The 13,368-nt window shown below is 45.6% G+C and overlaps 2 protein-coding genes across 3 annotated transcripts in view; one reads left to right on the top strand and one right to left on the bottom strand.

Moving 5' to 3' along the window:
• The window catches only part of SEPTIN10 (septin 10), a 98,265-nt gene extending 91,827 nt beyond the window's left edge, over window positions 1-6,438 (bottom strand). Inside the window, exon 1 of one of the 2 annotated variants that reach the window (XM_037807297.1) lies at window positions 6,300-6,438. In XM_037807297.1, the coding sequence (XP_037663225.1) occupies window positions 6,300-6,329 (30 nt within the window). In that variant the 5' untranslated portion in view covers window positions 6,330-6,438. The remainder of the gene's footprint in view (window positions 1-6,299) is intronic. The other variant, XM_037807296.1, reaches the window with a different exon arrangement.
• Window positions 6,439-6,963: 525 nt separating this feature from the next.
• Window positions 6,964-11,616, top strand: SOWAHC (sosondowah ankyrin repeat domain family member C). Its single transcript, XM_037807553.1, has one exon. It carries the CDS (start codon window positions 7,193-7,195, stop codon window positions 8,921-8,923), a length of 1,731 nt encoding a protein of 576 aa, XP_037663481.1. The 5' UTR covers window positions 6,964-7,192; the 3' UTR covers window positions 8,924-11,616.
• The last annotated feature ends 1,752 nt before the right edge of the window (window positions 11,617-13,368 follow it).

Below are 13,368 nucleotides of genomic sequence, written 5' to 3'. Positions count from 1 at the left end.
ACTAAAAGGCTCAGAAAAGGGACAGACTGAAGGAAAAATGACTTCAAAGGCAGAACCATGGAAGCTGATGTCTGGAGACAAAAAACCCCAGGCCAGAAGAGCAGACCCATCCATGCCTGTAGAGAAGGTGAGCTTGCCCTGGAGCTTGCAGAGGGCAGGCCTTCCTCCCCATTGTACAGGAAGAATGTTACCACCCCCATGCTCTCAGATGCCTGGTGAATTGAGGGGAGCTTGGCTGCCCTGTTGTTCAGGAAGAATGCTGCTGCCCCAGGCCTGAGAGAGGATGGAGCACATTCCCCACGAATTAGGAAGAGTCTGGACACAACTCCACTGTTTGGAGAGGGGTGAGCCTGTGCCCAGGAGATGACAGAGTCCAGCTACCACCCAGGTGCTTGAAAAGGGTGGAGCCAAGAACAAGGTAGTCTCCCCAATGCTTGGAGATGTTGGAATGCTCACCCCAGTGTTTGCAGAGAAAAGGGCCACTGCATAAGCCCTTGAAGAGGGTGGGACTCCGACTCTCTCAAGTCCCAAGAATAAAACATCCTTCTGTAGATGACTCTCAAACTTTGAGATCTAATGGAGTTTGCCCTGCAGGTTTTTGGAACTGTTTGGGACCTTTGACTCCTGTTTTCCTTCCAATTTCTCCCTATGGCAATGGGAACATTTATCCTATGACTGTCCCTCCTCTGTATACGGGAAGCAGATAACTTGTTCTAAGTTTCATAGTTTGACAGCTGGAGGATAGACCACCCCTGTAACTGATTTTGAGGGAACTTTGTACTTCTTTATTGTTACTTAAATGATTTAAGGCTTTTGTGATATTGTGATGGAATGAATGTATATTAGCATATGGAAAGAACATGTGTTTTTGGATGGAGTGAACTGGTTTGAATCTGTTATGTACCCCCAAAAAGCCTGTTTTTTTAATCCAACCCTGTGGGTGCATACCTATTGTGGGAGGGACCTTTTGCTTAGGTTGTTTCCATGGAGCTGTGACCCACCCAATTCAAGGTGGGTCTTAATCCTTGACTGGAGTCCTTTGTGAGAAAATAAAGACAGTAAAAGCCCACAGAGCTCAGAGATAGAAACACCCAGAGACATCTGGAGATAGTCACTGAAACCAGAACCAGGAGAGGAGGACCAGCAGACATCACCATGTGCCTTCCCATGTGACAGAGGAACCCCAGATGCCAGAAGCCTTTCTTTAAAAAGGGTGTCTTCATCTTCATCGCTTAATTTAGACCTTTTCATGGCCTTAGAACTGTAAACTTGTAATGTAATAAATCCCATTGTTAAAAGCCAACCCATTTCTGGTATACTGCATTCCGGCAGCTTTAGCAAACTGAAACAACAATAAAGAAAAATCAATTAAACCAAAAGCCCGTTCTTTGAAAAGATCAATAAAATGGACAAACCTCTGGCAAGACTGACAAACAAACAAACAAAAAAAGACACAAATTACCACTATCAGGAACAAAAATAGGGGATAGAATTACAGACTCTGAAGACATCAAAGGATAAAGGAATACTGTGAACAACTCTAACCTATAAATGTGATGCATCAGTTCCTCAAAAGCACAAACTACTACAACTCACCCAGTGTGAAATAATATGAATAGCCCAATTTCCTATATAGGAAATTGAATTTGTATTTTTAAAACTACCCCCCAAAAAATCCAGGCCCAGAAAGTTTCACTGTAAAATTCCACCAAACATTTAAAGAAGAATCACCATGAATTCTTTTCAATCTCTACCAGGAAACAGAAAGTGACAGAACACTTCACAATTCATTTTATGAAGCCAGTATTACCCTAATACCAAAATCAAAGATGGTACAAAAAAACTATAGACCAATACCTCTCATGAATACAGACACAAAATTCTTAACAAATATTAGCAGATAGAACTCAGCAATATATAAAAAGAATTATACACCACAACCAAGTGGGATTTATTCTGGGGATGAAAGGCTGGTTCCATATTCAAAAAAAAAAAAAAAAAAAGCATTTGGCTAAATTCAATACCCATTTATGCCCAAACCTCTCAGAAAAAAAATTGGAACCTCCTCAATTTGATAAAAAACACTTACAAAAAATTTACAGCTAACGTCATCCTTAATGGGGAAAGGCTGAAAGCTTTCCCCTTATGATTAGAAATAAGCCAGTGAGGTCTCCTCTCACCACTCTTACTCTATATAGGGCTGGTCGTTCTTAACAGTGCAATAAGGAAAGAAAGTGTATACAGATTAAAAACGAACGAATAAAACTGTCCCTACTTGCAAATGGCATGACTGTCTACAAGGAAAATCCCAAGAAACTGAGCAAAAAACTTCTAAAACTAAGTGAGCTCATCAAAGTTATACAATACAACATCAGCACACAAAAATCAATAGAGGTGACTGGTGGTTTGATGGGCTGAGCCCTCAGTCAGGGGACTTGCCCTTGGGAAGACTGTTACTGCAAAGGAGAGGCTAGGCCTGCGCATAATTTTGCCTAAGAGTCTCCTCCTGAATGCCTCTTTGTTGCTCAGATGTGGCCCTCTCTCTCTAGCTAAGCCAACTTGGCAGGTGAAATCACTGCCCTCCCCCTACGTGGGATCTGACACCCAGGGGTGTATATACCCCTAGCAACGTGGAATATGACTCCCGGGGAGGAATCTGGACCCAGCATTGTGGGATGGAGAACATCTTCTTGACCAAAAGGGGGATGTGAAATGAAATAAGTTTCAGTGGCTGAGAGATTACAAAAGGAGCCGAAAGGTCACTCTGGTGGGCACTCTTACACACAATAGAGATAACCCTTTTTATGTTCTATGACTTAGAACAGCTAGCAGTAAATACCTGAAACTATCAAATTACAACCCAGAACCCTTGAATCTTGAAGACAGTTGTGTAACAATGTAGCTTATGAGGGGTGACAATGTGATTGGGAAAGCCATGTGGATCGTACTCCCCTTTGTCCAGTGTACGGATGGATGAGTAGAAAAACGGGGGGGGGGGGGGGCGGGGAGGAAGAACCCAGTGTTCTTTTTTACTTTAATTATTCTTTTTCACTTTAATTTTATTCTTACTACTTTCATGTGTGTGGTAATGAAAATGTTCAAAACTTAATTTTGGTGACGGACGCACAACTACATGGTAGTACTGTGAACAACTGATTGTACGCTTTGTATGACTGCATGGTATGTGAACACATCTCAGTAAAATTGAATTATCAAAAAAATAAATTTAAAAAAATAAAATAAAACCATAAGATAAATAAATAAATAAATAAATAAATAAAACCAATACAGGTGTATACTAACAACGAACACGTGAAAATTGAAACTAAAAACACCATACCATTAAGAATTTCTCCAATGAAAATGAAATATTCAGGTATAACTCTAACAAACAATATACATGATCTGTATCCTGAAAATTACAAAATGCTGATGAAAGCAATCCAAGAGAACCTAAGGAAATGGGGAGACATATTGTGCAGAAGGCTCAACATAGTAAAGATGCCAATTCTCCCAAAATTGAAGGTTTAACATAATTCCTATCAAAATCCTAACAAGAATTTTTTGTATTCATACAAGCTTATTCTAAAATTTATAAGAAAAGGCAAAGGAACTAACATAGCTAGGCTATGAAAGAGCTATGAAAAAGAATAAAGTGAGAGGAATTAATCTTTCCTACAAGACTTACTATACGACTATGGTAACCAAGATGGTGTTACTGACAGAAAGACACACACATAGAACGATGGAACAGAACAAGAGAAACCAGAACTAGACCTCCACAAATATGACCAACTGATTTTTGATGAAAATGCAAAAGCAATTCAATGGAGGAAAGATGACCTTTTCAACAAACGGGGCTGGAGCCTTTGGACATCTGGCGGCACAAAAAAAACAAATGTCAGCTCAAATCTCACACCTTATATCCCTACCTACCTACCCGAAGGACTAAAATAAAAAATAGCAACACCACCAAAGCCAGCAGAGATGCCAAGAAACTGGAGCATTCAAACATCACTGGTAGGAATGCAAAATGGGCCAGCCACTCTGAAAAACTTAAGCAGTTTCTTATAAAACTAAATATGCAACTACCATATAACCCAACGATTATACTCCTGGGCATTTATTATGGAGAAATGATGATTTTTGTTCACCCAAAAACCAGTACATGAATGCTTATACCAGCATTACGTATAATATGCAAAAACTGCAAATAACCCAGATGTCCTTCAAACCAACTGTGGTACACCCACATCATGGAGTACTAATTAGCAATTAAAAGCAACAAACTACTGATATACAAAACAACCTGGATAAATCTCCAGAGAATTATGCTGAGTGAGAAAAACCAATCCCAAAAAGCTATGTACTTTATGATTCCATCATATAACATTCTTGAAATCAAGAAAATTATAGAAATGGAGAACAGATTCGTGGTTGTCAGGGGTTAAGGAGGAGGTGGGGGCAGGAGGGAAGTGAGTATGGCTATAAAAGGGCAACCTGAGGGATCCTCCTGGTGATGGAAACTTCTCTCTCTTCACTGTATCAATGTCAACATCCTGGTATTATTTCTGTACTATGCAAGATGTTACCATAGAGAGAAAGTGGATAAAGGGTACAGAGATCTCTTTGTACTATTTCTTACAACTTCATGTAAATCTACAATTACTTCAAAACAAAACTGTTTAAAAAATAAATACAAGTAGCCTCAAAAGGAATGAAGCACAAGCAACTGACAAGAAATCCAACAGTGGATAAATGAACTGCCCTCTTCTGTCGAATCTTTTCAGACTGAAGATTACTCCATGAATCAAAGAGTTTGTAAAACACACCTTCCTCATCAGGACCCCTCAATACCTCGGTACTCGCCCTCACCCTCACATGCACACAAACGCAGTAACTGTAACAAGGGAGGCCAGACAGAAAAATCGAGACTTCTCTAAATGCCTGATCTGTACCTCTAAATCACCTAAGTACCTGAATCAGCGGAGGAAAAATCCTTTGTCTATGCCCCACAAAACAAAGAAGCCATATGACTTTGTACAGATCACCTTGCCTCCCAGTCTGTTCCTACAACCTGAATTTATTTAAGAGATCGCTTAGACCAGCAGTTCTCAAACTTTTTGGTCTCAGGCCCCCAAAGAGCTTTTGTTTATAGTATTAGAAATTAAAACTGAGAAAAAATTTTAAACACAAGAACACGCAAGGGCACATTCAATTAACCCCTAGCATGGTGACATCGTTACACAGCATGCAGACTTTGGAAAACCCCAGTGTATACTCCTATGAGAATGAGAGTGAAAAAGGCAAATAACTTCTTGGTATTATTATGAAAATAGCTGTAAGCACACTTTGAGAACCACTAGTTTACTATCAAATGAGATAAATGTATACAAAAGTGATTTGAAAGGTAAAACACTGGACAAATGAATCGTTATGTATTTTTTGAAAGTACAAGGTTGCCAAGGCAAAACTAAAATAAAATAAGGCTCAAAGTCTGACGAAGGTCAACTTGGACAACTACACAGTTAGGTAAGAGGGGGGAGCTTTTGAATGGCCAAGGAAGCTGAACTTCCAGAGAGTGAAGAGTCACGGAAGTGCATACAACTGTAAAAGACGACTACGATTGTATTAAACCTGCAGTGAGTGTTCAAAACCGTTATAAAAGCGATGGACACAAAATCACTGCTTTAAATTCAAATTTTTGCAAAGATGAGAAAACCATGCAAAAGAAAAAAACTTCCCCAAAACTTCCAGTCTCCCAGTCTCCTCCGCCGCTGCGCGCTCCCCAAGCTGGGAGGGGCCCGCCCTAGCGCCCCTTATTGGGGGCGAGGGGCGAGGAACAGGGAACCGCCGTGGGGGGAGCCGCGCGTTCGTCGCGCGGGAAAGTGACTGGCACACGCCTCCTTTCCCACTGGAGCAGGAGAAAAACGATTCCTCTTCCCGGCTCGGCGTCTCGGCTCCCCAGTCCCGCCGCGGAAGCCCCGGGGCGGACCCGACCGAGGCGGAGCGAGGACTGGGGGGTGGGGGGGCGCTGATCACAATCACGGCCCTGAACGGAGGGAAGTCGGGGAAGGAAGGGTCCAAGAGGAGGGCGGCCGGAGCGGGCAGCGAGCAGCGGTTTCCCTCCCGGGCTAAGGAAGTTCCACTCGGATCCCCGGGAAGCACGGAGCAGGAAAGGGGGTCCGCGGAGTTGGGGTTCTTGGGGGCGGGGACAGTGCTGGGCGCCGGCATCCGCGGGGTCGTGAGGGTGGGGGTTTGGGAAGGGGAGTGGGTGCGAGAGCTCGGCCGGGACTCACCAGGTGCCGCGACACCTCGGAGGAGGCCATGGTCCCGAGCGGGAGCAGCGCGAAGGGCGGCACGAGGGACCAGCCCAAGCCGCGGTCTCAGCCCCCGCGCCCCCCGACAGGCGCGGCCGCAGCCGCAGAGGAGGGGCCTGGAGGGAGGGAGGGGAAGGGAAGGGGCGGGGCCGGGAGGGCGGGGATGTAACCGGCGGCGCCCGCGGGGCGCGGCCGGGAGGGGGCGCCGGGCCTGGATTCGAATCCTCCGCAAGAGATGGTTGGGACCGACTGGTCCGGCCCCTCTCACTCAGGGTGCGGGAAAAGGGCGGGGTCAAGCCTAGAGGCTTTTGGTGGCAAAGATGGGCGAAGTCAGGAGAGAAGGCCCCGCGGGGCGGGGTCGCAAGCCCTTAACCGCGCTAAGTCATTTCGTGCGCAGGCTGAGGGACACAAGGGCGACCCCTCCACGTTTTAGATAATAAAAGTAAATACAACGGGAAGGTGACACGAGCAAAGAGAGCCCGGACCTCCCGCCTCCCGCGCGGCTCTGGGGAGCGCAGAGATTGCAGGCCCGCGGCGGGGACCGGAAGTGGGGCGGGGCCGGGGGCGGGGCCTGCGCAGCGCGGGCTGTGGGGCGGCGGGGCCGGGGGCGTGTCCGCCTCGGCCGTCCTGGGCGGCTGCCCCAGCGAGGTGGTGGCCGCGTCCTCCCGTCGCAGGCGCCGAGGCGAGGACCGCGGTGAGGCCCGCGAAAGGGCGAGCCTCAGGAGAGCCGCCGCCGGCTTCCACAGCCCTCAGGAGCTGAGCATCTCCGAGCGGGGCCGCCGCCCCCCTGCCCGCACCGGGGTCGCGAGGTGCCCAGCGCCCGCGATGGAGCCGGGATGAGCCGCGCGCCCGCCTGAGAAAGAGGACCCAGGATGGAGCGGATGGCGGAGCTCAGCCAGGAGGCGGTGCTGCGCTTCCTCGCCGAGCACGGCGGCCGAGTCCGCAACGCCGAGCTGGTGGAGCACTTCAGAGGCGCCCTGGGCGGCGAGCCCGAGCAGCGGGCCCGCGCCCGCGAGCGCTTCAAGCAGCTGGTCAACGCCGTGGCCACGGTCCGCACCGACCCCGCGGACGGCGCCAAGTACGTGCACCTCAAGAAGAAGTTCAGCGCGGGACTCCCGCCGTCCGAGGCGGCCCCTGCCCCCGCCGCCGGCCCGGAGGGGCCTCCCACCCACGACGCAGCCGGCTGTGCCCGGCAGCCCCCGCCGCCGCCCCCCGTCGACGGCGTCGCAGTCCTTCCCGCGCCCCCTAGGGACCTGCCCCGCATCACAGTGACCGCGGAGCCGGAGCCCTGCGACGGCGACCCGGGAACCCCCGAGGACCGTGCCCGGCCTGGGGAGAGCGACGCGGCGGAGGGCCGGGAGTCCGGCGACGGGGAACCTCCGGCCGCTTCGCCAGGGCCTCCGGGCTCAGCCGGGGACAACCGGCGTGTTCCGCCCAGACCCGGGCAGGTGCCTCCCTTGAGCGTCGGGGCCCGGAGGAAGAACTCGCGCCGCAATGTGCAGCCCCTGCCCCGGGGACCGCCCCCGGGACCCAGCGAGGAGCTGCTGGAGCCCGCGCCCCTCGGCGGGGAGGAGGCGGATGGCGGCAGCTCCCCCGGGGCAGCCACCACCCCGAGATCTACCCGCAAGAACTTCCGGGATCTTGTGATGGGCAGCTCCCCGCAACTTAAGCGGAGCTTCTTTCCTGGGGGCGGGAGTCCCGGGAGTTCCTCCGGGGGAGGGCGCGGCAGAGGCGGAGGGGACTCGGACAGCGCTTCCCTGGCCTCGTCGTCGGCAGAGGAGGAGGGCAGCGGCGGGGGCTCGGTGACGCTGGACCCCCTGGAGCACGCCTGGATGCTCTTGGCCTCGGACGGCAAGTGGGACAGCCTGGAAGGGTTGCTCTCCTGCGAGCCCGGCCTGCTGGCCAAACGGGACTTCATCACCGGCTTCACTTGCCTGCACTGGGCCGCCAAGCACGGCAGGCAGGAGCTCCTGGCCATGCTGGTCAACTTCGCCAATAAGCACCAGCTGCCTGTGAACATCAACGCCAGGACGAGCGGGGGTTACACCGCCCTGCATTTGGCGGCTATGCACGGGCACGTGGAGGTGGTGAAGTTGCTGGTGGGGGCCTACGACGCAGATGTGGACATTAGGGACTACAGTGGGAAAAAGGCCTCTCAGTACCTGAGTCAGAGCATCGCCGAGGAGATCAAGAACCTGGTGGGGGCCTTGGATGAGGACGATGGAGAGGCCGCTGCGGGCAGTGGGGGTGGTCGCTGGAGGCTTTCAAGGGTGCTCCCCTCGCATCTCATCACCCACAAACTCTCGCACGTCCTGGAGGACTGCGCGGATCATCACCACCACCATCATCACCATCACCACTTGGCCGAAGGCTGGGCTGGAGGCAAAGCCAAGGATCCAGGGCGCAAAGCCTCAGGCAGCTCCAGCGGGCGGATGAAACCCAGACTCAACAAAATCCGTTTCCGAACTCAGATCATCCACACCACACCCTCTTTCAAAGACCCGGAGCCACCACTAGACGAGGAGGCGGAGGAGGGGCGCTCTCTTAAAAGCCACTCATCCTCCTCATTCAAGTTGAGACCGAAGTCTAACGTATTTGGGTAAAAACAGTCTCTTTCCAAAGTCCCTACGTTGGTTTGTCTTCAGGAATAGAACACTAGGCGTGGGCAAGGAAGCGAAACCAGGAAAGACTAAGGCTAGATTCCCTTTTCTGTACTTGAGTTGGAGTGGCTGGGGAGGAAGGAGAAACAGGTACTCGGAAAGAGTAACAGAAGTAACAGGTACTCGGAAAGAGTAACAGGAGTAACAGGTACTCAGAAAGCCAAAGGGCTTTCTGTAGCAGTGCAGATTCCCTGCAGGCTAGCATTCTGGCGGAAGTGGATTTCTTTTTAATTGATTGATCAAACCTTGGACTGTGCCTCTTTTCCCTGCTCCTTCCCTCAGCCCTGAAGTCCCTGTTTCTGAGATCTACAAGTGTATCTTCAGTTGGGGGGACAGAATTGATGATTGAGTGTTCTTTCTTTAACCATTACTGAATGCCATGCAATGTAAGGAATATTGCATTTTTATGTATCTTTTTAAAAACATTTACCCTTCCAAAAGAAACAAGAAATGCAGATTATAATAAACTGGTAGTATTTGTATGTGTGTACAAAACTACAGGCTTCCCTGTGTTTTTACTAATTGCATTTGCTTTGTAAAGTACCACCAAAGGTCAGGTCAGAGTTGAAATGCAAAAATATGATTAGAGAATAATGGGTATCCTGTTTGCATCCGATTTGTATCATAAGTAACTGTTCAACTATTTTTTTAAGCAATTTCAGTTTTTATTGCTGAACTGAAAAATGGGCAACATCACTTTTGAGTTAAACTGTAGTGTGATTTCTACTTTAACAACACTGCCCTCAGTATTAAGGTACATTATTAATTACACAATTTTTTATTAAAAGAAAAGAGCACTGTTCACATCCTTCAGTACTTTTAAGTAAAATGTGTCCTCTCATTCTGATTCTCATTAACTTATTTTGCTGTACTAAAAGTCTAAATTTGCCAGGAGGTTTATTCTGGGGTCATATACCATTGTATTCAGTATGATCCTTGGTGCTTAGAGTTGAATTGCCATAGAAACTATTTCTGGTTTAGATGATTAGCAAAAATTGGCATAAATGTTAGTGAGCCTCTGCTTCTGTGAAGTAGTTATTAAATCAAATTAATGATTCTCACGGTACCCTTTTATTTTACTAGTAAAATACATTCATGGTCTCTTTGTAGCAATGTTTTGCAAATGTTTAAAATGCTAAATCCTTTTAATTTCCAACATTTCCTTGAATCTATTAGAGACCTATGGTAAAGTTATTGAAAAGCTGGGTGATAAACCTACCCAGTTTATTAAACCTACAGCACTTTATAAAAGGAAAGAGATGGGACTGTATTTAAATGCTGCTGGTTATTGACTCCCTTTGTATATAAATGAAAAATAATTGCCCCTTAAAATTAAAGACTTGTTGAAGTGGTTCTTAATTACGTTTCATTTAAATGTGTTAGTATAAATGGCTTTATAATTACTTTAAGTCACAAACATATTAAATCTGTTTGTAACAAGGTTAGAAACAACTTTTGGGGGAGACTAATTTGAGCAAGTCCTCCATTAGCCATTTTGGTCTCATTATTGCTGAAACATAGGTACCTGCAGCCTGGAGGGACAGCCTGCAGATTGAATGAACCACTGTATGAACTGCATAGTGCTACACTATTTTGAATTCTTAGATTTTTAATTTCCCAAGTTGTTGAAATTTGTGACAAGCTTGTTGCATCTTTCTCTAGGTGACAATTGAATTTGTTTAAAATCACAGAAAATGTATCTAGTATACATTTGTGTGCCTTTACTTTTAAGATCATGAAAATAGAATGTATACATTTGAGAAGTGCTTTTATCCACACATGTGGGTGAAAAACCAATCTAACTTTGTCTAAATTAAAATGGGTTACTTAAAGGTGAAAAGTAGTCATTTATTCTGAATCAGTCATATACATGTTACATTTATCTAGTGCAGAGTAAGCTATAACTTCCGAGTGAGGAAATTTAAAAATTGCATTGACGTGTAAAGCTAAGGTGAACTGTAAAGAATAGACACTTCAGAACCATCTAAATGTTCTATTGAAGAGTCAGTATTAATGTCTTAAATGTGTATGTTAGCAACTAATTGCACAAAATCTGTGATCTGCTAGATCTTTAGAAACTTGCCTTTTACACTAAAGGCTTTAACTTTTCCATTAAAATTTATATTTAAGTTTTAAAAAGTAATTCCTGAGGGGAAGTACTTCAACATTCCTTGTCATCCTGTGCTTGTATGCAGTAACTGTAGCATTTGCAGCTACCAAACTCTATATTCCCCTTATTTTTCAATTTCCAAATCAAGAGATTATAAAAAGCAAATGATTTGTGTAATTTGAATATTCATAAAGTTGTGCCTACCATTAATGGAAATACAGATCAGATACTTAAATGTTTGTTGATATAAAACTGGTTAAAAAACCTCAAGTATGTCCATGTGTTTATTATAGGCACACTTGAAATTATTGAATGTTTGGCATAATTCTTATGGCATAGAAAATGCAGTTAGCTTACATAACTTGAAAATTTGATACTATTTTATTGTCACACTTGAAAACTTGGGAGTCCAGAATGTCTTGTCTCTTGTTTTTTAAATAAGTGAAACTTTAGGAGTTTGAGAATATAAAATTTGTAAAGTTAGTTTTGTCAAAATAAAAAGTGCCCACTAGAATTTTTCTCTGAATTGTCTGAGTCTCTATAGTCCTTTGTACTATTCACTTATGTTGTGATTTATAGTTACAGTTCACACAGAGCTTTTTGAAGTTTTGCTTTATTTGATTATTTCACTCACTCTTAAAGTGACTGGCCATATATCCCTAATTTACACATGAGGAAATGAAGTGGGTCGATGGCAGTAAAGTTAATCCCAGAAAAGTAAATACCGTGGGAATTTGCTCCAAATCAGTGTTCCTGCAGTGATCAATGATCAATTTTCACAACCGCTTAATATTAGAGGGCTGGAAGTTGATGGTATGTGCGAACTTGTTTCTGTAGATATACAGTATTCTCCACATAGAGTTATTTGAGTTACTTATATCTATGAGAACTCTTGAGTTATTTACATTGCCATCTGCCTTTTTCTCCTGAAGAACATCCCTTTTATGTTACCATATTCTCCTTTGTCCTCTCTTTAAATGTCAGTTTCAACTTAGGAAGTGGCTTCTCCATTCCTTTAATAAATTACCTATCTTTCCACATTGATGTAATGCTGAAAAATGTATGACAAGTGCTTCTCCACTCTTGCGTGTCACCTGATAAATTGAAGGTAATGAAAAAGTGTTTCGGTTTTTTTTAATAGAAAACACTAACGAAAAATTTCATAACTTTGTATCATATACTTAGAACGGATAAATTCAACAGCACATTCATGCCAAGTGGATAAAGATAAGTATTTTTCATACAACATGGCTCCTAAATGCCAGCCAACCCCTTTGCAGCTCAGCCAAAAGAACAGCAGTCTACTTCAATAAAGCCTAATTGGCTTTATTAGGATTTTATCTTGTGAATGATTTAAGGGATTTTCAAGTATTTGATAATAAGAAAGTTTTACCTTACAAGCTGTCTCAAACACATAACCCCTAGGAGAATCTAACTGGCTTTAAATATTCTAAATACTGCCACAGATGCAAATGACTACTTATTCTATGAAACCCCAAAGAGAAAAAAGTAGGGAGATGAAGTTTAGTGTAGAGAACTTTCTAATAATCATATTAAATGTGGTGAAAAGTCTGAAAAAAACCTTTGACAGTGACTACACTTCAGTTTTGACTAACCACCCAGAGTTAGACCAGAGTCCACAGGCTAAGGGCAGTCCTCTACAAAGATTGCCCTATAGGCACCAGCCACAAGTTCGGGGCCCAAACCACCTGCACTTCTTATCAACTGGCCACAAATTCCGGGGTTCCCAACACCACCTCAGGTTGCATAATCCATTGGAATGACTGGCAGAACTCACTGAAAGCACTATGCTTAGGATTATAATTTAATTATAGTAAAAGATTACAAATAAGAAACCAAAAGAAAAGACATATAGGGCAAGGTCTGGAAGGGTCTCATGCTCAAACTTTGGTGTCCTCCATGTGGGGGTCACACGGCGGGACACCCTCCAGGCACAGCAATGTATCTTCTCAATCAGGGAAGTTCACCCAAGCCTCAAGTGTCCAGAGATTATATAGGGTTTCACTACATAAGCATGCTTGGTGGAATCAAGTCCTATTGGCTGAACTCAATCTCCAGTCCCCATTCCCTCCCAGAGCTGGGAGAGGTTGGGCTGATAAGATGTGATTCAAAGCCCCAAACCTTTAATCACGTACAGGGTTGGTGTTTCTGGAGTGCTCAGCCCCACACTCTACAACTACCTGTGGCTGGCCAGGTGTGTTCTAGGAGCCCACCATGAATAACAAAAAGACACTCATCAAGGAAAATTTCAAATAAC

This window comes from Choloepus didactylus, chromosome 17, assembly GCF_015220235.1.
Source record: "Choloepus didactylus isolate mChoDid1 chromosome 17, mChoDid1.pri, whole genome shotgun sequence".
In the NCBI taxonomy this organism is placed as follows: domain Eukaryota; kingdom Metazoa; phylum Chordata; class Mammalia; order Pilosa; family Megalonychidae; genus Choloepus; species Choloepus didactylus.
This window is presented reverse-complemented; position numbering and strand designations above follow the sequence as displayed.